Genomic DNA, 25909 nt, shown 5'->3' with positions numbered 1-25909 from the left:
ACATTTATTGTACCTCTCTCTCTCTCATTCTCTCTCTCTCTATATATCTATCTTTCTGTTTCTCTAAACCATGCCTTCTAAACTCCCCTTTATGAATAAACAATGAAGTTGATTATTATTCATAAGCAGTAGAGCAGTGGTGGGTGGAGTCATGCACCAGTGCTAAGCGAGAGAGAGGGAGAGAGAGAGAGAGAGAGTGGGGGGTGTGTCTCATTGAGCTAGAGACACATCTCCAGCGTGCGCCTGAATGTACTCTAACAGTATTCATTACTGAGAGAGAGAGAGAGAGAGAGAGACACACACAGAAGCACTGAAACAACTGTCTACCGCTACCGCTCCTGATACACGCCCTCTCTCATATACACACACAAACACACAGGACATTACCTGAAAGACATCACCGGGACCAGTGTTTAGAACGGCAGGTGTGGAAACGAGTGTGTTTCTGCCTGAGGAGAGGGAGTCCAGTGAAGGATACACCGATGAGTGACGGTACTCAGGGACTGAGGGAGATCCCCCGTGTGTATTGCTGTCAGACCGCCGCGGGGAGCTCGAAACGTCTCCCACACACACACACACACCAGGATGGGCTGCAATCTGTGCACTTTACAGAAGAGAGAGGAACACTACAAACTCCTGTACGAAATTACTCAGGTGAGATGATATGATATCTGTGCTTCTGCCATCCTGTTTTCAGGCACTAGGATAAAAAAGAGAGAATTCTGTTCCTCCTTCTCGCTGGGAAGAGGATGACAGGTGTACTGAAAGAAAAAAAAGAAAAACCAGTTAAACCAAATGTTATGTCTTCTGCTTCTGCTTGCAGTAAAAGAGAAGATTCAAAAATGAGACATTGAAAGGATGCTATAACAATTTTGTGGTGTCTAAATGCTAAACTTTAAGATCTCAGCAGCTGGGGTTTGCCAAAGCTGTCAGTCATAGGCGCTGTAGTTATAAATCAGCACTCACATTCGGCCAGCTAAGGGTGATGACCACTTGGCAACTTTTGTTGGTTGTGAGAGTGAAGTATGTAACACAGTAGACAAAGGATATCCTCAAAGTGTCGGAATCTGTTGAGCATATAAAGTGATATATCAGTTACAGAAAGAAAGAAAGAAATAGTATAGACTGTTTTCCCTTACATCCTGATCTAGAACCTCCTGTCACTGTCACCTGTATTATAATGTACCACTACTGACATTACTGACCTCACTGCTGTGAGATATATATGCAGTAGTTGTTCTCAAAAGGATAGCTGAGACACACAGATGTTAATTTTATTTCAGAGTGACTTTAAGTTGATGACATAACAGAATTTCCTTAACCTGCTACAGAATTTTTCTCAACGTCAAGTGATTGTTTCGCAGCCTTTCACAAACATTAGCATATTGATGTGTGTCTAATCGGTTTAGTAATAAGGATGTGTGCCAGAGCATTAGAGCAGTGCTGAATTTGGCGTAGCACGTGTCCAGTGTTTTTGTTAATGTCAGCGAGCACATTAGGTTGATTTAAGCATTTGTAAGGTCTTTTTTTCCAGAAGCTATCATTGCATGTCATTCATTCTACACCTATTGACTGTCACTGTTAGAGTACAGAAGTCCTGTGACAAGGCTAATCTGACCACTGTGGAGCAAACTCTCTCTCCCACTTGACCCGTAGCGCACAAGTAAAACATGCTGTTTGGAGCATCCTGCCAGTTTCTCCTAATACCTCTTGTCCCTTGGAGCGTTAATTACTTTCATGTCTCAGTCTATACGGGAGGGCAGTTGCTTTCCAAAAATGTAGTGCTAATGAATAATTTCATGCAACGCTGCTCATCAGGCTCATTAAGGACTTTTTTTTCCTTTTTTTATGTCTTTGTGCTTTAATTAGACATCAAATGCCTCTTTTGTCCATGCGTGAGGCTTGCGTGGAGATTAGCTCTGTCAGAGGGCTGCTCTAAGGTGATATGTCTTTTTGTTGTAGTCAGACCATCTATGTGCCCCAGGCCACAGGCATGAAAAGCAATTTTCATGTTAAGATAATGTTAAGATTAGGCTCTTGTCTTTATCCTAGGGGCGCCATGTCTGCCACGATAGAGCAACACCTGGAACCATGTTTATAAGCTCTTTTGTGTTGAAGCACTGGAGAGGGAAGTGTAATAAGAGTTAAACTGGCATCCTGAAAATCCCTGGCATGATTGAGCTCTGCTGTGCGCTGTACTGAACTGAAAATGGTCCACTCCAGGTTTTTTTGATTCTTTCTTACAATATCCATTTTACTGTGTATGTTGTTGGATAGTGTGTGGCTGTGTGTTCTTGCACAAGCATGTGTAGGTCATGTTATACTGCCCAAATGCCAAGGATACTGAAGCAACACTCTACTGTATTATCTATATGACGCTGATTCATTTCACCCTGAAAAGTGCCGCTGGTTAGTGTATGAAAAAAAGCATTTCTATAAGTCATCCATGAAATAAAGAGAGGAATATCATCAGGGATTATAGCTGCTACAGAGTGGGGAGAAAAAGTGTGTCCTCAGCACAGAAGGGAGAGGGAGGAAGGGAGTCTACAGGCCCGGCAGAGGTACCACAGGGGGCTCCAGGCTGGGGGGGGGGGGGGGGGGGGGGTGGTTTGGGGGAGATGACACACGGAGGGTGTGTGGGGAGTGGGGTGTGGGGCTTAGATGATAGAATCTGGAGCGTACCTCAGCAGACTCAGTTACACTGGAAAGGCAGAAAGTGTGTCAGAGTGTCTATGCTTGTTATTTCTCACTTTCTCTAACCCGTTTTACACTCTGCGCTGTCTTTTTTTTCTTTTTTCTTTTTTTTGCCGTGCACTCTTTCTTCTTTTCTGAGCCACACTCTCTGAATTTCAACAAGATTAGAACTGTGTTTCTGTTAACAACAATCATGGTATCAGAGGATCTTTTGAATATATATATATATATTCAAATTGTGTATCTATCTATCTATCTATCTATCTATCTATCTATATATATGTACATACACACACACACACAGATATATGTATGTATGTATGTATGTGTGTGTGTGTGTGTGTGTGTGTGTGTGTGTGTATATATATATATATATATACGTACATACATACATACATATAAAATTATGAATTATTATGGAGGCCCACATGCATGGACACACATACACTTAGACACACACACACACCCACACACAAACTTTTATTACCAATTGCATGACCTCTCTAGTCCTATGAAATTCACAGCAGAAGTATATCCCTTCTCTTTTGTTATCCTGCCACTAAAGCTGTCCCAGGAGCTTTGCATCTCTCATTCACTGAAATCCTCTAAGGAGACTATTCAAAGCATTGTGTCCTCTGTGGCAAGACTGGGTATCTCTTTTTTTTTTTTTTTTACATCAGCTGCATGCGAGCAGAAGTTAACCTTGCATTAACTATGTGATCCCACTTTAACTGTGACTATGATCCCACTTTGGAAAATAGAGAAGGATTTTTTAATGAATTTGCTTATAACTGTGGTGTGATTCACATGTCCACAAGCAGCCTGCAACACTGACTGGTTAAGCAAAAGAAGATGGTCATATTGAGGATCTTCAGTAAATATATGTTTGCTGGTGGGGCTGTTAGCTGACAAATGAGGTGGTAGATGAAAGTGATGTTCATGACTTAACATGAAATTGTAGCTAACAACTTTAACTGTGTCATGAGAGCAGCATTAGACTCTCGTCACACTCTCTTAAGCAATACATAAACACTAGACATGTTGTGTCAAGATCCATTGTGTCAACACAAGTCGCAGTACAGTGATGTCAGTTTTTTGGCAGGCAGTTGTATTTCATTGATTCTTCTTTGTATTCCACCGCATTGATGTTTTAGGAATTAGTATTAATTCCTAGTAAACACGGCATCAAGAACTCCGATGGTTGCCTTTGGCTCTGAAACCTGCTCTGATGTCTTGACACTAAACAGACGTGAGCTTTGGACGGAGGGTGATTTGCGCCAGCAATTAGACAAGGTGGAGCTGTGTGATTGTAGGCTGAGTCCCAGGAGTGTGGAGGAGTTTACGGTCATGGTCAGTGTGCCGTATGGGGACAGATGCCACGCCACATGCCCTGTCTGTGGAAGAACAGCACGAGTGACAGAGAGGGTCTGTGCTGGTGGCGCCAGAGACTTTGGATTTCAGAGGTCACACTTATTGACCAGTACACACAGACACTGCGAACAGACCGTCGTGTACATGCTAGGTGAGTGGTGTGTGTAAATGTTTGTACGTGTGACAGGGAGGGGATGTGGGAAAAGAAATGATATCTCCTGAAAGCAGCTCTCCTGTCTTTGTGTCCCCCATGGTGTTCTCAGAGAATGTGTTAGTGGTCTCGCAGCACTGATGGCCATATGGAGCTACACATGCAGCCTGGACTTTCTGATCATGACAGTCATCAGGTATAATGGGCCTCCAGATGGTGGACAACCTTTTGATTGGGAGGCCAAGTGGAGTGTGCTGTGTGTTGTGTTGAATGGTGTTAGTGTGTGGTGTGAGTGAGTGAGTGAGTGAGTATGTGTGTGTGTGTCTGTCTGAATCCTTTCTTTGGTCTATGGTCTTTTTTAATTGGCATCAGTTCTATCCCCTGTCTGTTACCCACTGATGTAGTCATCCATCTTTCCGTCCTGGAGCATTTTTCTGAACGGTGTTCCTCACCCATAAAATGTAAAGGGGGAGGGAACAAAGGAGAAGAAAGAAAAATGTGTTGTTTGATTGATCTTGTGTCAGGAGGGAAGATAAGCCTGACAAATAGCATAGGCCCTGTAGTCATTTCAGAAACATGTGAGACAGCTCACATTCTGAGCATGTTATAGTGTGTGTGTGTGTGTGTGTGTGTGTATGTGTGTGTGTGTGTGTGTGTGTGTGTGTGTGTGTGTGAGTGCGCGCGTGCGTCCTTTTGAACCTGTTTAAAGCGCTTGTCATTTTCTTACTTTTCATATCCCCGTGATGGTCTAACCTTGAGACTTTTGATTGGCACCTGAAACAGGCATCTCACTTGTGTGGAATGAGTGTTTCTCATTGCAGAATATCACAGTGAAATTGCTGGCCTTGTGATTTTCTACATAACCAGTCCAAATACATGCAAACTATGGCTGACTTTCCTCCAAAACATCTGTCTCAAATCCTCTTTATGACCATGTATGATCCTCAGACAGTTGTCCAGTCATGTCTGCTGAACTGCACTATCACCTCAGTTTTTATCACACGTTCTTTGTTTGGCATGAGATATGAAACTAAAGGCTTTTACTGCATTAGGTTTATTGTGCTGTTATTATACATCTAGTATGTTGTAAGTACAAATTGTAAGTAGAGTTTGCAAATACAAAATGTGGTACAGTTGTCTGGGTCACTTCCGGTAGGATGAGGTCTGAATTTTTCCACATTAATTGAAAAAATGACCTTTTTCTTTTTCTGTACTTTCTCAACTCTGTCAGTGACGGGCCTGCCCTTTTCAGAAAAGTGTCAAACCACCCTGACTCTCCTGAACTTCAATCTCCTGCTCCTCAAATGAGTTTTACTGTCACCTCTAGAGTCTCTTATCTTCCCAAAGACTGAATCTATTTAGGACCATCACTGCTACTGAAGAAATAATACACACATAATATGAGTGTGTATGTGTGCATGTACGTGTGAGTGTGTGTGTTTGTGTGTGTGTGTGTGTGTGTGTGTGTGTGTGTGTGAGTATGAAATAACACATGCTTGACCTCTGACCCAGTGATAAACAGACATGTAAACATATTTGGGGGGGGGGGGGGGTATGTTTGTGTTGTTGGGATTAATTATAGCAGAATGTTTGCTGGCCATCAACTTGGATTTGGACTGATCTGAGCAGAAGGATCTGATGAAGAGCTACAGAGATGTGTGTGTGTTTGTGTGTGTGTGTGTGTGTGTGTGTGTGTGTGTCAGAGAGCAGAGGTGGTCTGCAGACAGAAAGGACCCTCATTAGCTTATCATTACTCTCTTTAACTGGTCACTCTGCTCTCTCTGTGTATTTAGCTACTGCTGTCGAGATAACAGACACTCTCTCTCTCTCTCTCTCCCTCTCTCCCTCTCTCTCTCTCTCTCTCTCTCTCTCTCTTTGATTAAAACCGACTCAAAGCTGAGAAGAACTCAAACGTTCCTTGATTCAATCAGCATGTAAAATACGACCAGTGTCTTCTATAGACCCACATGTGTGTAATTAGCAGTTGACTTCAGTGCAGTGAGAGAGCTTATGGATAATTATGAGGACGAGTAGTGCTGTACTGTCGTCCATCATTAAAAAGAATTCTCCTCAGTGTGTTGGCCGAGTCAGTGAGAGCTGGCCATTAGTAATAATGTTTCTGCAAATTAATTTTAGCAATTACACTTTATTTCTCAACTCACATTAAGTTCTTGTGATCAGCTCTGTGTTGTTGACAAAATCATTAAGTGGTTTGACAAAACTGTTCTTTTTCGACACCTGACAGAAATGTGTACTGGTATCTAAGCCATCTCTGTGCAGATGCACCCACCACATTTTTGTCAAATGAAGAGCTTTGTAGAGTGATGCCTTTTTTTATTATTATTATTGTTCGTAGTAGAAGTAGTAGGCACCCCCCCCCCCCCTCCGTTTTATTAAGAGTGTGTCCAAATACATGAGGAGCATCACTCCATTAAAGGTCTTATTATCCCTGTTGTCTTTAGTCCAGAGATGACAGTATGTGCTTTGAGTGAGGATATCATGAATGTTTCACCCTTTACCCTTGCTTTTCTATTCCTGAAGTCCGCCTCAGTTCCTTGCTTTTTTCTGTCTTTTTAGTCTCATCCAAGCTCTGTGTAATGGTGGAACTTTATATTTAAAATTAGCTAGTTTCATCTGACATGACTGTACATGTACAATCTCAATGACACACAATGGCCTCTCTGGCCTCGTCCCTTGCCCCTGACACAGCTTTCTGTCTTTCACTTTAATCCGGCCCATCATCACTCATATATGGTCAGTGAACTGGGATGCTTTTATGTAGTTCAGAGCAGATGTCCCATTCAAGCCTATGGCACTCGTATGTCATCATTCCTCATATAATTAACATCTAATCCGGCACTGTGTCTTTAGAGATGTACTAATTTCAAATTACATCATCGTCAGTGCGGTGTTAGATTCCCACTTGTTCCAGTGTGTTGGTGGAGTCATTAGTAGCAGTCAGGGCATGATCCATATCCATTTGAGTATTGAGTAACAGTAAGGCCATCTGTGCAGTAGGAGAAGCCTTGCTTATGCTGTAACCGTATCTGTTTTTGCTCTGAGAGTATCACCATGGGATACACTCACCATTGGTGCTTTCTGGGAACAAGTCTGTGCTCTGTCCTATTGGATGGTATCGGTTATATTGCTACTTTCTGGGAACAAGTCTGTGCTCTGTCTTATTGGATGTTACAGTACATGTTGCCACATGTCATATTTCAATGAGAAATATTGGACCAGCTGTATCAACACATGCAAATAGTGTTTTCTCTGTGTCTGACATGGCTGACTCTAAGATGATTGATACTGAGGAGTGGAATGCAAATTGCGTGTCTGCACATCTCATTGCATCTGTGTTGCTTTTTAGCCATAAGAGACAGAGATATTCAAGATGAGATACTCTTTCTCTCTGCTAACTCTATTCTTCTTGGCATGCCTGTTCTGACATTTCTCCCAAAGTGTGAACCTTTCTTTTCAGTTGTTTGACTGAATTGTGGTCATGAATTCTGTTAATTGGATGCGACACAGGAAGAACTAAAAATTACATTCACACATGGCAGTGCTAGAAGGGGAAAACAATCATCAGGATGACGTTTGAACCCTTATTAAAATAAAATCATAATTTGATGGAAATGTAAGCCACACACACACACACGCACACACTCATACGAATGGTCCTTGTAAACCCCAGTTGGTTAAACCTCTTTCAGCAGTGTATAGGTTGAAACACATTGAGTTAATCTGATTATGGAGCCTGGGCCTGTTGAAGAGCAGATGCCCTGGTTGCTCTCCAGCAGTGAAAGACATTTGGTCTACCTGTTCTAATACAGTAGCCCCCTCCTGGGACGGCAGCACTCACCAGAGCAGAGCTGTCACGTATCGTAATTAGACAATCTTCTACAAGTAGGCTCACGGAGCAAAGACATCAACCAGAAAAAATGAGAATGTAAAAAAGAGAGGATAAAAAGGAGAGTCATGAAAAAAGATCCTCACTTGGCAGCTTTCATAATTACAGATTTGGAATTCGATATACATGCTATACATGCTTAGTGGATTATTTTCTGTGATTTCATTGCATTAAGCAGCATTTCCTTAATTTAAGTACCACCACTTCTGAGATGTCCATACAACAAATTGTTCCTCAAATTGTAACAAATGTAATCGAATGTCTCCCACATCACACATGCCTCACTAAGGCCATGAGTAACTCAAATAACCTTCACAGTCCAGTGAGGAATTGGCCTGACAAAGCCTCATACACCTGCTTGTATGGATGTCTGTAGCTGCTCAACCACAGCACGGTAGACTAACCTTGTCCTGAACCCAGGGTTGGAGACTGAAAGAGGCCAGCCGATGGGACTTTGGCTGGGCTTAATTCAGATGGATGGCCTGGCGGTGAGCCTTAGATGTCTCGGGGGTGGGTTGTGGTTGTTGTTGGCTTTGGTGGCACTGCTTGTTGTTGCAGTAGCAAATGAGAGATTAATGTGTGTGTAATGAGTGTGGGAGGATGGCCCAGACAATGAGGCACTGGCTTTACACCCAGCACATCCTTTATGAACAGACAAAAGACCCCTATGTCTAGTTTTCTGTCTGATTCTACAAAAAGTAGAATTTTTATTTACTGAATTGTAATCAGATTTCTCCTTTCTTCACCGTGTCCTCTCTCTCTCTCTCTCTCTCTCTCTCTCTCTCGGTCTGTCTCTCTCCCTGTCTCTCTTAGTAGAGCCCATCATTAGAGGAGGGAACAGCCAGAGCTATAATATCTAATAATGACCATAGTGTTCTGAAACCCCAAATTAGCCCCACATGAGCTTTTTTTCACAATGTCTCACGCAGCAATTTTGGAGTTTTTCAAATAATGATGACATTAAATAAATGCAGTGGGTACGATTAACTCTCAAGACCAAAACAGACAGACACTGTGTGGGCATGTGTGTGTGTGTCTGCATGTGTGTGTGTGTGTGCGCGTGTGTGTGTGTGCGTGTGTGTGTGTGCGTGTGTGTGTGTGTGCGTGTGCGTGTGCGTGTGCGTGCGCGTGCGCGTGCGCGTGCGTGCGCGTGCGTGCGCGCGCGCGTGTGTGTATGTGTATGTGTATGTGTATGTGTATGTTTCTGTCTTTATGTCTTCCAAATGCTTTTCTCCAGTTTTGAGAGTAACGTGGCATTTTCAGAATCATTCACAGAGGGTTTGTTCCCTCTCATAAATATCCAACAAATGCTGATCAGTATGCATAAACAAAAGGCCAATAGCAGACGCGCTGCTGTGATTAAGTGTGTGGGGTTGAATAATCACGTTTAGGTAATTGCTGAGTGGTGATCTAGCCCTCTCATTAATATACGAATGTTTACACTGTCATAACCCATGTCGTCCCTGGCTTGTCCTCTCTGAAGGAGCCATTGTTTACAAACAGACTGACACATCACTCTGCTGTGATATATGTGCCCACTGAACAAAATACATTATTCATTCAGAGAACACAAATTGGCAAAATAGAATGCAGGCTGATAAGAGGATTAGGTATTATTTTGCCACTTAATGATATCGTGGAACTGAGATATTTGCATGAAGCGTGCATTCTGAGGCTGGGAAGTGTCATTATAATAAATCAGATGCAGTGATCACATCTCTAAGATGCTATAAGATGGCTTAACTGTCATACAAATTCATATCACAAAAGTTCTCCATGCTGCTGTCATAACACTATGACAACACAGGCAATGTTCCAGAGCACTCAAATGTAATTCAAATGCACTCAAGCAACTGGCATTACCAAGTATGTGTGAAGATTCTAATCACCATAGCGACGTTGTGACATCAAAGCCCCTCCCTATGGAAGTGGAGATTCTGATGGCACATTAGGCAATGGAGCATGTGTTTCTGTCAGAGACGCCTGACTTTGTTTCCGCTTATGCTGTCAACACAGAATTCATTAAAACAGAGATATTATGATAATGTGATAATGCTATTCATAATGCTTTTTCAGACAACACTTAATCACGAAGGCCGTTTCTCTTAAACATTTTAAAACATTTATTTAGATATTTCCCCATCTATCAGATTCTTTCATATTGGATCAGATATCTCCAAACCTACAACCAAGATGCAGGTGGTCCACTTTGTTGTTTCTACTTCACAGCAAAGCATCTGCCCTGTGTTTGTAAGGATAGCCTCTAACAGGCTTGAATATGAGATGGTGAATGTGTGTGAGAGTGAGGAAGGGTTTTGTTTTTTAATTGCCCAAATAAAACAATACAGCCTTATATGTGCTGTTGACTGCTTTTCTTTGAAATGTCCCAACATTATCACCCCATATCATTATTACTGTTATTGTTATTGCTTGTTAATCACTCTTTCTTGGGTTGGTTGTTGTTCTTCTGGATCTCGGAGTTCGCAGCAAACAATATTATTATTATTATTATTATTATTATTATTATTATTCCTGTTGTTGTTACTGTTGTTTTACACATTTTGATTGTGTCAGATTGATTTCCCATGGAATTTTTTATCGGTGAATAGCTGAAAACATTTAAAACAGCATTTGGTTGTTTGGTTCCAACCAAGAGCACCTTTAAACACTCTCACTCCTGCACTCTCAGTCTCTCCCCCATTCTCTCTTGTTTGCATTTTGTTTAGGTGCTAATTGCCTCTCATTAATTCCATGTCACATTGATGAACTGGGGTAAAGACATGAAAAATAGCATATGCAAACACTTTATAGTCTCACACTGAGTGTGTGAATATTTAGATTGTGGGTGTACATTTAGACAGTTATCAGAATCTGACAGGAGCTGAGAAATAAAAGAATGATGAAGAAATATACAAGAAATGTACTGATACATAATTTTATGTATGTTTCTTTGCACACTTCAGTCGAGCTTAGCCGCTGGTCTTTAATTTAAGACAATTTAAGTTGTGCTGAGCTTGGTTTTGGCCATTGTGAATTATGAGACTTACACAGAGCTGAAGATCCAGGATTTCACAGACTGTAAGGTAGTGATATAGTGTAATGACCCCACACAAGCACTCAATGATACCCTTTTAAACAATACATGACACATACAAGGACTATAAAAACATTTCTGGGATATTCAAACATACAGCAAAGCAGCGTCCAATTTTATCTTTGCACTATCAGAGTTATTGACGGCAGTCAGAGGTCAGTTTTTCTTAAATTCAAATATCATTTCAAATGAAATGTTTTAATGAAATGACACTATAGCTCCTTATAGCTAGTAACTATAGTGATTACCCAGCCTTTTCTCTTTCCATTTTCTCATGTGCCGTTGCCACCTATAGAGGTCAAACGCTGTTGGCTTTTTCATGCTCACTTCAGGGACTGTAAGCTTAGCTACACAAGAGAAAATGAAAGGCAAGACAGAAAAAGACAGAACGTGAAACAGTGGAGCCTAAGTACAGTTATTTTGCAAGGTCAGGAGTGGGTTAGACTCTCTGAAGGAAAACTAGATGTAATGACGAGTTCTCATTTCTCAAATGAGAGGCTCTTCACAGAGCTCTCCCACTGTTTTCTACAGTGAGCATACAGTAACCCGTCACCCTTTAAACAGACTGTACTTGTCAAATACCAGCTCGTTTCCTGCAATTATATTCCATAAACAGAGGCATAAGAGTAGATGTCTGCAGGCAGGATTAGACTTTTTCTGGAGGGTTTCTCCTTGATTTGATGGACTTCAAATTTCTGAAGCACACAACGGTGATAGGATTCATGAGAACTCAGAATAGACCTGTCTTGTGTTCAATATGGATTTGGGATCAACAGCAGTGTTTTGAACAATGCTGGGCCATTCAATCGGAACATTCATTGTTGTTTGCAGTAGTTCTGAGAGAAGAATTTCCAGCAGGAGAGGAGCGGCCTTTGAGAGTTCCTCTTTGTCTGTAACACTGTGCCTTCTTACAATGTTTGGCTCACATTAGTCAACACCTGTGGTGAGAAGAAGACATCCCTGGGAAAACTGCAGAGACAGCTTAGGGCCATCTAATTGTGTTCTATGTCACTGTAATCTCAATCAGCAGGACACAGACGATACATGGACGAATGAGGTCCATCCAAACTACTGTGTTCAGTTCTTAGAGAGCGGACATAAAGCTGTGTGTATGTGCATGCACAGGCTTGCACAGAGAGAGAGAGACAGACAGAAACATGTATGTGTTTCTTTTCTTTTTTTTTGGATATCTGTGAGGCTTAGTCCTGTGGCCAAAGGCTGCTCATCCAAGTCTTATCTTCACATGCCATACACAGCACACACACACGCACACACACACACACACACGCACACACACACACACGCACACACACACACACACACACATAGGAGCCTGCAGTCTTATCTCTCTGCTGAGTTTATCTCACTTGTATAAAACCCCACAGCTCAGAGAGAATAATGAGTGCCTAGTTTGTCACACTTGAGGACAACTGTCCTAGATATATTACTGCAGATTCGAGCTTTTATCTACATGTGTTTACATTCTTTACACTGCAGCGCCTGAGGCTGACTGATGTCTGAGGAGCAAAAGCCTGGGGACTGGGGCAGAAAAGCACCCATTCAGCATCAGCTTCTACTCTATCCATACGAATGTATGACAGATTCTTTGCTTTCTTTATTCCATAGAAACAAACGCATTAGCTCTGAGATCAATCAGACACTGCCCTAATAGTCCCAAAAAGCTGAAGTATATTACACGCCAAAATCCCAGTTATCAAACTCAAGACAGGAGCTGACCTTTTTCAGGAATGTGTTTTGACACAGAAAGGGTGAGGTGAAGTGTACGGTTCCTCTGTGTCTGAGAGAACACCTTTTGACACTAATGACCTTTAGCTTGACATTTTTAGTGCTCATACTGTGTTTGCTGGTTTGAAGTTGTCTGTTTCTCGTACATTTACACTAGCACTGAATATTTTCGAAAAAAGCTGAGGAGCAAAAACAGGAGAAAAAACATTGTACCAAAGTCAAATGCTAAATCTTGTCCTAAACTCACACCTGTCTCTCTGTTGACTGAATAACATCCGTCGGACTTCAGTGGGCAAATCACAGTTGGTGCTGAGTAAGGGAAACCACATCTGCTAGAGATGATGATGATGATGATGATGATGATGATGGGAATGCTGATTATGACTTGTTAACATGCATTTCTTAATGATCTGTTTATTGCAATAGAATGAATGGTCCCATCTGGCTGCATATTGTATGCGCTGTGCCCCTCATGCCTTAGTGTGTTAGGGTTATGCAGATTAATCCGAGCTCTGTTCCAGACAGTAGTAACAGGTAAGGAAGACCAGACAGGCTGCACTATACTGTAGTTTGGAGAGAGGGTAAACTGTAATGGGATGTGATGCTTCCTGAAATGTATTTACTCCTTTGCTCATAATAACATACTCATCCAAGTAAATTGTACGGATTACGTGTTAACAATTTACGCTCGTCAAACATCTCAGTGAGTGAGGGATGCTTGTATTATTTGTATTAATTGCTCATGGCAGTAAATGTATTGAATTAAGTTTTAAACATGCTGAGATATGGCCTAGATGCTAGCCTGCAGGCATGCCTCTCAGGAAACAATGTCCCAGTTTGGGCTTACTTCAGCCCATACAAATGCCACATACAATTGGAGAGTGGCTGTCTAGACTGAACTGTTTGCTATGCAGCTGCAGTAATAAATAACTGCGCTTTGAGAGAGGGAGAGAGCCCCAGGTATGCTGCATGGCCCTTAGACACACAGAGGAATTACTGACCCATTTTTGAAGTGTTGGTTGATTAACGAGTGCAGTGTCAGCCCAGCTGGAGTGGTCAGCGTGGTGTAACGGAACACAGCTGAGTTCTGACGGTCATGTATGTCACTGTGGGATTTAGGAGCTGGCCTCTCACTGACACAGGTTTCACACCCTCTACATCCACAGACTCTCAATACAGTTACTTAAATTTAGTCTTTTTAACATTGTTATGTGGATGAACAATGTGTTAATCTAATTCTTGATTAATTACATAAAATTTGTAGATATAATGGCTTAATCAGCTGTAGACTCAGTCAACTGTCAACTATTGAACTATTAATCAACTATTAAAGTAAGGTTGATTCTGTGGTCCTGGGGAAAAATGCTGCAGTATTAAGTGCAACCTGAAATGTTGTGGTAAATTTGGCTAAATAATAGATGTCAGATTGTGTTTGTGAAATAAGCTGTATTTTTTTCTTTATTTTTATTTAAAACACACAGTTACAAAACAAATGAAGGAATACATTTCTTCATTTCTGTTCTCAAGGCATGAATAAGTTTAATGCAATTTGTTAATAAGTAGTTGCATTCTGCTACACTAATTCAAGGCCATGGTCATACAGGCATTGTGTGTGTATGTGTGTGTGTGCGCATATGTGTGTTCTGACCACCACGCTCTCCTTTAGTAGCAATATCTAAGGCATATATCATATTGATTTCCCATATCTCAGTAAGTCAGCCTAATTGGATAAGTGATTTGGTGCTTGTGTCCATCTGAGATGTGATGTTTAATAGCGTAAATGACAGCTGAAATGCAGCTGTCAATCATGCTGTAATGGGACTCCTCTAATTGGCTAAACAATGAACGTGATGTTATGGATGACTGGGGACCTGTGGGAAACTTTGGCAGGTCTCAGGTGATGGCTGTCAAATAACAGTGTCTATAAGGCAAATAGAAGGTCCCTGGTGAGAGCAACTACACACACATACACACACACACACACACACAAACACAGCTTGTTTTCATCTAGGTGTCACTGTCCTCTTGGCATCCAGCTAGCCCCAAAGAGACATGTTATTTGTTTCTGGGATTGCATAAGTATTTTTATGAAAATGCTTAATTGTTGCACTCAGCTGAACTAACTTCTGTTCTGTGTACTTTCATTCATCAGCATTCACCATGAGCAGTGATTAGCTTCATTAGCATTCCATCAGTTTTTTACAGGATATGCATGATGCTAACTATAAATACCCCAGAGTGACTAGATAGAATTCTCTCCATACAGAGTGCATTCACACTCGCCACAAGCAACTGACTCCACTGTCTTTTTTCACTGTGTCATACACTGTATCCAAATATCACAGCTGAATCATGAGGAATAATAAGATTCATCACTGTCACTCCCAGGTGAATGGACGGGACTTGTCCAAAGCCGGTCAAGAAGAGGCTGTGGAGGCCATGCGAAAAGACCCCATTGTTGTGCAGGTGCTGCAACGCAGTCCAGCTTCCTGTTACCCGGGTAACCTGCAAGAGGTTGGCCTAGTGGATGTTTGCACACAGACAGACATCACGTTTGAACACATCATGGCACTCACCAAACTGCGGCCGGCGACCCCTCCTGTACCTGATGTCTGCCCCTTCCTGCTCTCCGACAGGTACTATCCATCGACCTGACTGCCAGTGTAGAACCACCTAATGACGCATTGATAAAGTGCAATTCTTTGATACTGGTAAACTGCATCTTGTGAAAGTGTGAAAGTGTATCACCAGGCAAACTGTACCAGGACTTAATATACAATGTTCCTCTTTAATGTCATATTATTTGCTTGCGTGCAATTATTGCAGCTGTCTACTGCATCCATTTCCTTTAATGGGGAGTTTATGGGGTGATTAAAAGCAAATGGAGTGGTAAAACAGCAGAGCCATTGCACATTTATTTCCTGTGGCTATTTATAGCCTTTTATTAAGCACAAATCCAATCAATTTACCCTGTAAAACACAAATCATGCACTCCTGTGTTCACAGGGACAAGTATCCAATGTAATGTAATGCTTAGAGTCAGCTACCCGAAATTAACCTCAAACCTCAGCTTTCACAGACGTTTGTTATTATGACATTGGAATAGAATTAATTAGATTCATATAAAAGCACTCTCTGAGCTCTTAGGATGCCATTTCACTGGCAGCATCACACATCTAATTACCAATGTGCTGATCATAAAGGCATAGGTTCCCTTCATGTTCTCTGGTAGTATACTCATCCATTCTAAAAATGTCCTTTCTTCCTTTCTTTCTTTCTTTCTCTCTTTCTTGTCCTCTCTCTTTCTCTCTCTCTCTCTTTCTCTCTCTCTCTCTCTCTCTCTCTCAGCTGTCATTCCATTCATACAATGGAACATGAGTACTATGAATGTCCAGAGTATTTGTCCAATAACCAGGCTGAAATTGAGAGGACCGATGATTTTGAGTATGAGGTAAGACACAGCCAAAGAGACTGTTTTCCACTAACACACACAGCACAGTAGTAACATATTCCCCCGCAGATCCTTTGAAAACACCAATTCTACCTCTTATATCATTGCTGAACAATTTTGTTACTTGTCAAGAGCAGGGTCTCTCCACTCAAAACATTTGTATATTCATTCCCTGTATTAGCCACATTTAACCATTCACAGAAACAAACTGCATTAACTTACAATACAAGCTCATAATTCATGTGTAATGATTAATGTGGAGACAATGTCTTTTGTATTTGCCACCTGCTACAGCAACCTTCCTCAGTAAAGCTTAATAACAATTTCTCTGTATTGTGATAAATACTCATGTGAAGAAATATTTCCTTTATTTGGAAAAGCATTTACCCATCATAAAGCATGCTTTATGAAGACTGTATATATTGTTTCTATCAGATCATCCTGTCAAACCTGGATTTTCTGCCAGCTTGTTCTATTTCATGCATGGATGAGCTCCCTACATGCAAGAGAGACCCTCATTGTCCATCATAGATAAATCTTCACAGCAAACCACATAGAATCTAATAACAATTTTCTGAACGCAGCAAGCATCCTTACCAAAGTGTATTTCAAGAGGATGCGGAGTTATCGTTATAATTTTGTGAAATAGTCTTAAATACACTGCGGATTGAGGGGCATATTTGTGATAGTCCTTTATTTGGCAGATCCATTGTTCATAGACAATAGATTTTTTGAGAGACTATAAGTTATTGTTACGCTTACAAAAAAATCAATACTGTCCCATATTAAGTCTGGCAATGACAAATAACCTCCATTGGGTTTATTGATATCGAGTGACTGTGAAATACATGGCATGATATGAATGGCATTGGTAACTTACTATATTAAATATTACGTACCCTTTTTGGTCATACAAACTTACCAAAGTACTACATGTAAACACGTGTACTTGTCACCTACTGTACAAACAAACAATGTTAACCAAGCCAGGAACAGGGGAGTGACCGCAGCTGCATTGTATGTGTGTGCGTGTGCGTGTGCGTGCATGTGTGTTTGTGTGTGCATTTGTATTTATGTTTGGTTGGGGAGGTGGTGGTCTCATAGGAGTGTGATTGAGAGTAAATCTGATTGACTTTAGTGGCTCAAGTGGGAAATGTATGACCCTTGTGCTCGGTCAGAACTGCTACATGGTAAATGGACTGTTTTCACTTGAATGAACAGAGCCTAGCCAGTTATTAGAGCTCCTGGGGTTCCAGCTGTGACTAAACAGACTCCTCAGGCAAACCAACATCATTCAGACACAACACTCTCCTTTCCCTGCACGCAGCAGACATTGTATGTTTCTCTCTCTGACATCCAACCCCAGTAATTTTCAGTTAGTTTTTGTCAGTTCCTCCACCAGCGCTCTGGACTTGACTCATCAGATGAAGGTCATTTCATTGTTCAGCTGGAACAGGTTTGTTGGAGATGAAGAAGGGTAAACCCGTGGAATCGCTGAGTGTTCTCTTTTCCGGCAGGGTTTTGTTTCTCTTGTAAACCGTTTTAATATGCTAAGTGTTTTGTTAGGTTCACCTTCAGACAGCATAAGTTGGAGAATACTGAAGGAATTAACTCTTTGTGTGATCACAGAGACAGCGGTTGTTGAAAATTAAGGCTTGTTTTCTGTATCCCAGATATTTGCTCTCTGGTCACATGTCTCTCAGAATCAGCTTTACAGATTTGGTGAAATATTTAATCTATACATCCCCACAGATCTTCAGGCGAGTGGCAATCCAAGTTGCAAAACATAGCTGAAATGCTGCAGTCTGTAATGCTATACCTGTACCTGCTGTGCTTTGATAATGTATTCCCTGTCTGGAATATCTCATATACAGTGAGGAGTTCATTTGATTTGTCACTGGCACTGTGATCAAAGCCTTGGACTGTATGTGTGCAGTGTCAACATGTTCTCATTTCCAACTCATGAAATACAGCAGCTGGTCAGTAATCCTACGCTTCAAACTATGACGCTCTAGGTACCCTTCTAGCATCAGTTTTGCACGTGCAGGGCTGTTCAGTAGATATCAATGGGGCAATTTTCATATCTTCGAGACGTAGATACTAAAATTGTCGCATCTCTGAGGCAACAGTGCTAACCACTGCACCACCGTCCTGCATGCCCATTCTAGCCTTTTCAGAATCCCACGACTGTTTTTAGGTCAGACCCTTCCCTGATTTTGGAGTACACTAGGGCTCTCTAATATCTCAGTTGCATTGGTGGTTCAGTGGTAGAATTCTCGCCTGCCATGCGGTAGGCCCGGGTTTGATTCCCAGCCAATGCACTGAGTTTGTTTTTGTGCATTAGCAAAACTGACGCTAGGGGGGTGCCTAGAGCATCATAGTTTGAAGCATAGGGCCACCTAGAGCACATGTGTCAAAATCTGGTCCTGGAGGGCCGTTGTCCTGCAGGTTTTTGTTTTCACCTCTTAGTTAACTGTTGATTTTCACCTTGGAAACAGGTGTGCACACTCTTCAGCCTATCAGAGATTGTATTTAGTTGGTCAACAAGACAAACAGCAGGACCATGGCCCTCCAGGACTGGGTTTTGACACCCTTGACCTAGAGCATTATAGTTATATAGTATATGGCCACTGACCAATCTGCTGTATATGGCCATATGGCCACTGACCAATCTGCTGTATTTGATGAGTTGGGAATGAGAATGTGTTGGCAATGTTGACTATGCCTCTGTTCTAATCATTAGTGATATGCTGCTCACCTGACGGGCAGTGGAACAGAAGGCTCCATATAGCATTAGTACATCAGTCAGTTAATCACAACATTTCAAAAGAATGAATGATGTTGCTTAGGTTTTCACTAAAAGAAACAAAGACAGATTCATTTCTATGGGCAGTCATGCATGTAGAGTGTCTGAACAGCATGAACTTTTCTGCATTCAGAGGAAGCAAGTACTTTATTCAGACAGCGGAAGAGGACAGAGGGAATGTTTGATTCCCTTTGTAACACCACACTAATGGCTCAGCAGGGCAGGCGAGTGGATCCAGTAATTTTCACTGAAAATGACCAGCTCATGGACAGAATTTAATATAAGAATATTCTTGTCCTATATGGCAGCAGAATTAAAGGTCATTAGTGAGAGTGTTCAAAAGGCTTCAGAAGTAACATGATGTCTATACGTGCAATGTTTTCTTTATGAGAGTTAATGTGTAATTAGTAAATGGTGAATAAATAGAATGAAGAATGATAATGGATGGATGGATGAATGAATGGATGGACTTATGGATGGATTTGGTGCAGGATAAAGGGTAAATGAATACACAGACAATTAAAAGATGATTGTTACATAGATGGAAGAATGGATGGATGGGTGGATGGATGGACTTACCTTCAACTGACTTTTGCAGGAGGTGGAGCTGTGTCGTTTGAACAGTGAGGAGAAGCTGGGGCTGACCCTGTGCTACAGGACAGATGATGAAGAGGATGCAGCCATCTATGTTAGTCAGGTGATCACTGGCCTCACTTTTAAATCCTTTAACTTTATTATGGTCATAGTTATAACAGCAGCGTATTACCGTATCAGACAAAAGTACACTTTCTTCCTTCAACACAGGTGGCATGTAATGCTGGAGTACTGCAAGTGATACCAAAGTCCTCAGAAATGGCTTTTTGTTGTAGTAATTGATTATTATAAAAAAGAAAGCAACACAGTGTCTTTAGAAGCCATCTACCATTGAGTAATGCCCAGATTCACCTTGCCAACCAGTTTTCAAGCCCTTGTTTAGGTCAATATTGATGCTGATGGTGAGTACATGTATGTAGTGGTTAAGAGGTTCTCTGGGGACTATTTCTGAAACAACTGAATTCATAAAGCCTCAAAAATATCTATTCCCATTGCCAGAACAGTAATTAAAAGATAAGCCAAACTTCAGTTTGATCTGACCAAACATCACATGCGTGGAACAAAATTTGAAAGGGGGGTTAATTAGGGGAATATTGTGGAATATTTCATGGTTTTCTGCAGTCAGTGTGCCAGTCAGATATCTACTGAGAGGGATCCATGCATAGAAAGGGGAAGTCGAGTCTGAAATGTGATTTTCACAACACATGCCTTCTTTTTCAATATTTTAATTGAAGATTTTTAATTAATTTGGATTGACAGCCTTCTCGCTTCCTGTGGAGTGTGAAACAGCAGGTTTACCCAGCAGCTTCTCAGTAAACCAACTCCACTTCCCTGACCCTGTTTTAGTTATGACTCCTTATATACAGTACCTGTAATTCTGTAGACGAAACCTTAATTGCATTTGTAGATGTACTGCTGTGGTATTGAGAGGTTTTTAGCAGCTTCCAGTTATCATCCCCTGTTAATTTCCATTTGGATTGATAGTTAATTGGAAGTTAATGAGAATGTGAAATAAGCCTGAAAGCTGCTACAGCCTAAGCAGATGATAAGTGGCTCAAAATGATTTGGGTCGCTATGTGAAAGGACTCAGTTAAGAGCTGGGAAGATATCTAAAGGGAATTCTTTCTCTGTCTTGACAAAGAGCTGTTGCTTCCTTTGAAATGTGCGGCTAGACAACCTGTAACATCAGATCTGTGCAAACGGCAAATGGAAGTGTTTTTTTTCTCTCTCTTCCTATCGCTCTCTCTCCCTCTCTCTCTCTCTCTCCTCATTCCCACCAGAAGGCAGATTCACCATAAACAACCTACAGAGCAAGTCTATTTATACACCTCTGAGAAAAAATGCTAATGCGTTTCATTAAAAATTCATTTATGGATATGATATGTATTTTCACCATTTCTCTGTTCCTGTGTGCTTTTTTTCTGAGCTTTGAGCTTGTACCCCATAACTCTTCATTGATCTAAATTGCAAGCACAACAGCAGTGTGCCTAATTCTGACAGAGAATAACTATTGTATGTTGCAGCCAAATGAAAAATTATACACCCATATTCATATCCACAGAGATGTCAGAAAAATATGAAAACATTGAGGCGTACACATTTCCTAGTTTAACAGGAGGTGACAGTTAATAAATTCTTGGTGTTCACACCATTGCACCTTACTCAGTTTTTCTGCCTATTTGTTTGATGAAAGCAATCAACTGTCCTGTTTTTAATTTAGACCAAAACCCCACAAGATTATTACACTTAAAAAAAAAACTGTATACAGTCCTCAAAAAGAAGATGAAAAAACCTAGAATAAATTGAATGAATATTCATATCAGATCATCTTTTTGTGTTTATTCACTCTCTTCTAGACTTGTCTGTGATGTGCAGCTTTAATATTTCATGGTCTTGTTTATTCTGACTGTTTTCAAATATTTCATCATGATTTTCAGATTGGACCAAACAGCATCGCTGCCAGAGACGGGAGAATCCGCGAGGGGGATCGAATTTTGCAGGTATTTGCACTATTGAAAAAGAGGGGATACAGTGGAAGAGGGAGAGAGATGAGGTGTCCTTTAATCTGTACATGTCTCTACAGACCACAACAATATTAAGGTTTATTGTAGTCTGGAGACACATGTACACTGGTTTATGGAGAAAGGGTTCGAGATATGGAAGGAGAGAAAAAGGGAGAGAGAGAGAGAGAGGGCAGGGGCATCTTCCAGAGCAGAGAGAGGGTGTGCCATGCCTGGGAGTTACTAGTTCAAATAACCGAACCTCTTCTTTCCCTCTCTGTCTCTCTCTCTCTCTCCCCCTGCCCCTATTATCTCTCTCTGACAGGCCCATTACTCTTTACAGGAAAAGATGAACACCTCTTGTCAGTACCCAGTTAACTGTGTGTCTGGATGTGTGTGTGTGTGTGTGTGTGTGTGTTGCCAGTTCCTTTTATGAAGCAGTTCTCTTAGTAATAAATGCAGGTCTTGCTGACTGTAAATGCTGAAATGACTGCAGGCCCCTAATTTCAGGAGGGGCCTAAAACAGTAGGTGACAGGAATGGGGAATTTAATTCTACTTCTATTGTGCACAAGTTATGTTTTTGGTATGGGTGTGAGCATGATATCAATCTGTCATTCTCTATCTGTGTGTGTGTGTGTGTGTGTGTGTGTGTGTGTGTGTGTGTGTGTGTGTAGATCAATGGAAGAGATGTGCAGAACAGAGAGGAGGCTGTTGCTCTGCTCTCTAATGAAGATTCCAGGAGCATTGTGTTGCTGGTGACCAGACCAGAGACACAGGTCAAGATTAAATTATCATCTGTATTCAACAGAGAAACTAAAACTATGTCTTGCACAGCACACTCTTAGCTGCACCTCATCAGTGGTCTGTTGCTGATATTCTCATACAGGGCTAACGTACATCCAAGAAACACGTTTGCGCTCCCTTTGCTCAATCAGTGGCATATAGTTTTTGATTGACACATAAAGAGAGTGGATTAAATAATGGAAACACCAAATAAATCAAGAATGTCTAATAACTCTCAGAACTATTTTCAGTCTTTCTATGAATGGTTTTAGAAAAATTCTGAACTGTCTCTGAACTATTCTGCTACTCTTCAAGAAGGAAAAACTCCAAATCTTTAAGAAGGTTGAAATCCACACTGCATTCTGCACTCCAGAACTTCTCGTAAAGGTTCACTGATGTTTATATTGTATGATTGGGAAGGCTATGGATAGTGTTGAACATAAACAACTCTTAAATCAGTTGAACAATGTGCATGGGGGGGATTGTCTTCTTGGAATGGGGGAGCATTTAAGTGTGTTTGCTCCATAGGATGTGCCTGGCCATGTAAAATTGCCTCAAAAGTCCTGTGCTGTTATGCAAAGCAATAATCAACCCCAGTGAATCCCACGAGATGTCTGCCAATACCATAACAGATTTACCAGCATGTGTAACAGCTGGTAATGGACAATTTGGTGTGAGGGCAGCCACTGGCTCTCTCCAAATATAGATTCATCAGAATGAGGGAAAAAGACTAAGAGATAGCGCATCAAACCAAATTATTTTCTGTTCCTTAGGAGTCCAGTTTTAACACTCATTACTCCAAGTTAAATGTCCTTACACTTAAAAGCCATTCATAAATGGCAGGCTCACCAAAGATATGGTGTTAATTTTGTGTTCTTTCCTCTTGCCACATTAAATAATTTTGTAATTTAATGTGACCAGTCTACTTACAATTCAGATTATTTATCCTTTTTTGAATTCTGTTGGATATCTCATTTTACTTTTACTCACACATTAAAGCAGTCATAATAGGAAAGCTGATTTATATTTATAATTAGTATTTGACTATATTTGACTCGCTCGTTTATGCTTTTGTCACTATGATTTAGCTGCTTCAAATGTTTGGAAATGTTTTCATGTGTTTCTATTATTTTGTCCACAATCTGTATGACAGCAAATCAGTGGCCTGAAAAAATGCATAACTTGTACTCAGGCCTATAGAGCCATTGATAGCAAAATTACCTGCTTTATAGTATTATTATATTGTAAAATATTTTTCTGTACTGTATTATAAATCTATGTAAGGACAATACTGTCTCACAGTTCTCAAATTTTCTGTCTCAGGTGGAGGAAGGTTGGCTTGATGAGGAACATAATGACTTCCTTGAGGAGTTAAAGATGGAAATTTTGGAAGAGCAGCGAAAAGAGGAGATCCACAAAACCACAAGTCGAGCAGAGGTGAGCGTCAGCTACTTATCACATATTGGCTACTTATGTCCACTCAAAGTTTTGTACATTTTATGTTGAGATATGTGGAAAAACATCAAACAAGTAGAATACATGGAATGAAACATAAAATACAGGCATTTAGAAAACAGAAAATATGAAATCCACTGATCCAGTTCAGGTAAAAATATGTGAAGCAGATCTCCTGTTCTGCCATACCTAGACAGAACAATAAAGAAGTAATACAATGTAGGAGAAAAGAAACAATCCTGTCTTAAAAAGGAGCAAAGCTAAAAAAGGAACAAATAGAACGAGTTAAAAGGGTTCAAAATCATGGTGATTTTGCATAATCCTAAATCCTAACTTTTTTTCAGCTAAGGAGGCCTGAAGAAGATGCTGTTACCACAGATACAGCCACTTACTGCTCCTCCAATGCACAGGACAAGGACAGTGGCGTACAGGAGAGCTCAGAACATGAAGCAGCTCCGCCACTTGGTAGGTGGAGACCACCTCATCATCGTCTGCGTGAGAGACAAGAGACAGAGCCAGGACTGGTTGCCATGGAGACGATGCACCTTACCAACCAGGAAACAATGGTTGGTGGAAGCGAGGCCGCAGTTGAATGTGACCGTTTTCAGCGGCTGCTGGAGCTCAAGTGTCGCATCAGCAACAGTGGCGAATGCGGTCTAGTCTATCGTCACAGCAGAACCATAGAGTGCAGTGTGACAGAGCAAGGCGGAGGGGTTGAGCATGAGCTCCGCCTGCTTAATGAAGAGCTGCGCAGCATTGAACGAGAGTGCCAGAGCATCATGCAGGCTCACCAACTGCGGACCAGTCAGCGAGCATCGCCTCGGCAACGTCGTGGGAAGTTGGCTGACATCACTGAGCAGCCAGAGAGAGCATCTAGTGACAGGCTATTGCGTGACAGCTCTAGCGCCTACAACACAGCTGAGAGTTCCCGTTCAACTCCAATGGGGATGGAAGGTTCTCCCGACCATTCTGTGCAGCGTCACGTCAGCCTGACCAATCAGAAGAACCTGCGTAGCAACCTCAGCATCCACAGCAGTCCCTCTCAAGGTCACCCCACATCTGATGCTAGCCCCACTCCCACCCTCCAGACACCCCCCAGCCCTGGCCCTCATGGCTCTGGCTCTCAGTGCCTCAACTCCAGCAGTCTGGAGCAGAGTCCCAGCAACCCCTCCGAATCTGACCCGGCGCTCCCGGCTGACGACGAGCGCCAAGACCACAGAAGGACTCGCCGGAACTATTCTTCTCCATACCACCACCAACCCACGTCAAGCTCCCAGAGTCGCCACTACCAGAGCTACCTGCAACTTCTCCAGCAACACTCCTCTTCCTCACTGGAGTACTCTCAGAGTCTCCTCAGCCTACGAGGGCCCAGTCGACCTGGTCAGCCTCGCCTTGAGTGGAAGGTGAAAGTCCGCTCTGATGGCACACGTTACGTCGCGCGTCGACCTGCCCGCGATCGCATACTACGTGAACGTGCCCTACGCATCCGTGAAGAACGAAGCGGTGGCATGACCACAGATGATGACGCGGTCAGTGAGCTGAAGATGGGCCGGTATTGGAGCAAAGAGGAGCGCAAGCAGCAGCTGGCACGAGCTAGGGAGCAACGTCGACGACGGGAGTTTATGCAGCGCTGCAGGCTGGAGGGTCCAAGGGAGCAAACGGGAGGTGGCGTCAGTGGAACTGAACCGCGGAAGGAAGTAAACATTCTCGAGCTCAGCCAACGCAAGATGATGAAGAAACGTAATAAGAAGATCCTTGATAACTGGATGACCATTCAAGAACTGATGACCCATGGGGCAAGAGCATCCGAGGGCACCAAAGTTCATAACGCCTTTCTGTCAGTCACAACCGTGTAA

The 25909-nt window shown here is 41.8% G+C and overlaps 1 protein-coding gene and 1 non-coding gene across 2 annotated transcripts; both read left to right on the top strand.

Annotated features, from left to right (window-relative positions):
* The first annotated feature begins 585 nt into the window (after nt 1-585).
* On the top strand, nt 586-25909 carry pdzrn4 (PDZ domain containing ring finger 4). The gene is made up of 8 exons (XM_030783608.1): nt 586-654; nt 15352-15599; nt 16312-16414; nt 19819-19917; nt 21752-21814; nt 22490-22591; nt 23922-24035; nt 24398-25909. The coding sequence occupies exons 1-8, from the start codon at nt 586-588 to the stop codon at nt 25907-25909; spliced, it is 2310 nt and encodes a 769-aa protein (XP_030639468.1).
* On the top strand, nt 18665-18735 carry trnag-gcc (transfer RNA glycine (anticodon GCC)). Its single transcript has one exon. It is a non-coding gene; the product is annotated as a tRNA-Gly (tRNA).

This window comes from Chanos chanos, chromosome 1 (genome assembly GCF_902362185.1).
Source record: "Chanos chanos chromosome 1, fChaCha1.1, whole genome shotgun sequence".
Taxonomy (NCBI): Eukaryota; Metazoa; Chordata; class Actinopteri; order Gonorynchiformes; family Chanidae; genus Chanos; species Chanos chanos.
The sequence above is the reverse complement of the archived record's forward strand: the minus strand, read 5'-3'. Positions and strand labels throughout refer to the sequence as shown.

Excerpts from the sequence above, each read along its gene's own strand:
- pdzrn4 (XM_030783608.1), top strand. The coding sequence starts at position 586 with ATGGGCTGCAATCTGTGCACTTTACAGAAGAGAGAGGAACACTACAAA. Across the intron at positions 655-15,351 it reads TCCTGTACGAAATTACTCAG|GTGAATGGACGGGACTTGTC; the intron begins GTGAGATGATAT and ends TGTCACTCCCAG. Across the intron at positions 16,415-19,818 it reads CCGATGATTTTGAGTATGAG|GAGGTGGAGCTGTGTCGTTT; the intron begins GTAAGACACAGC and ends TGACTTTTGCAG.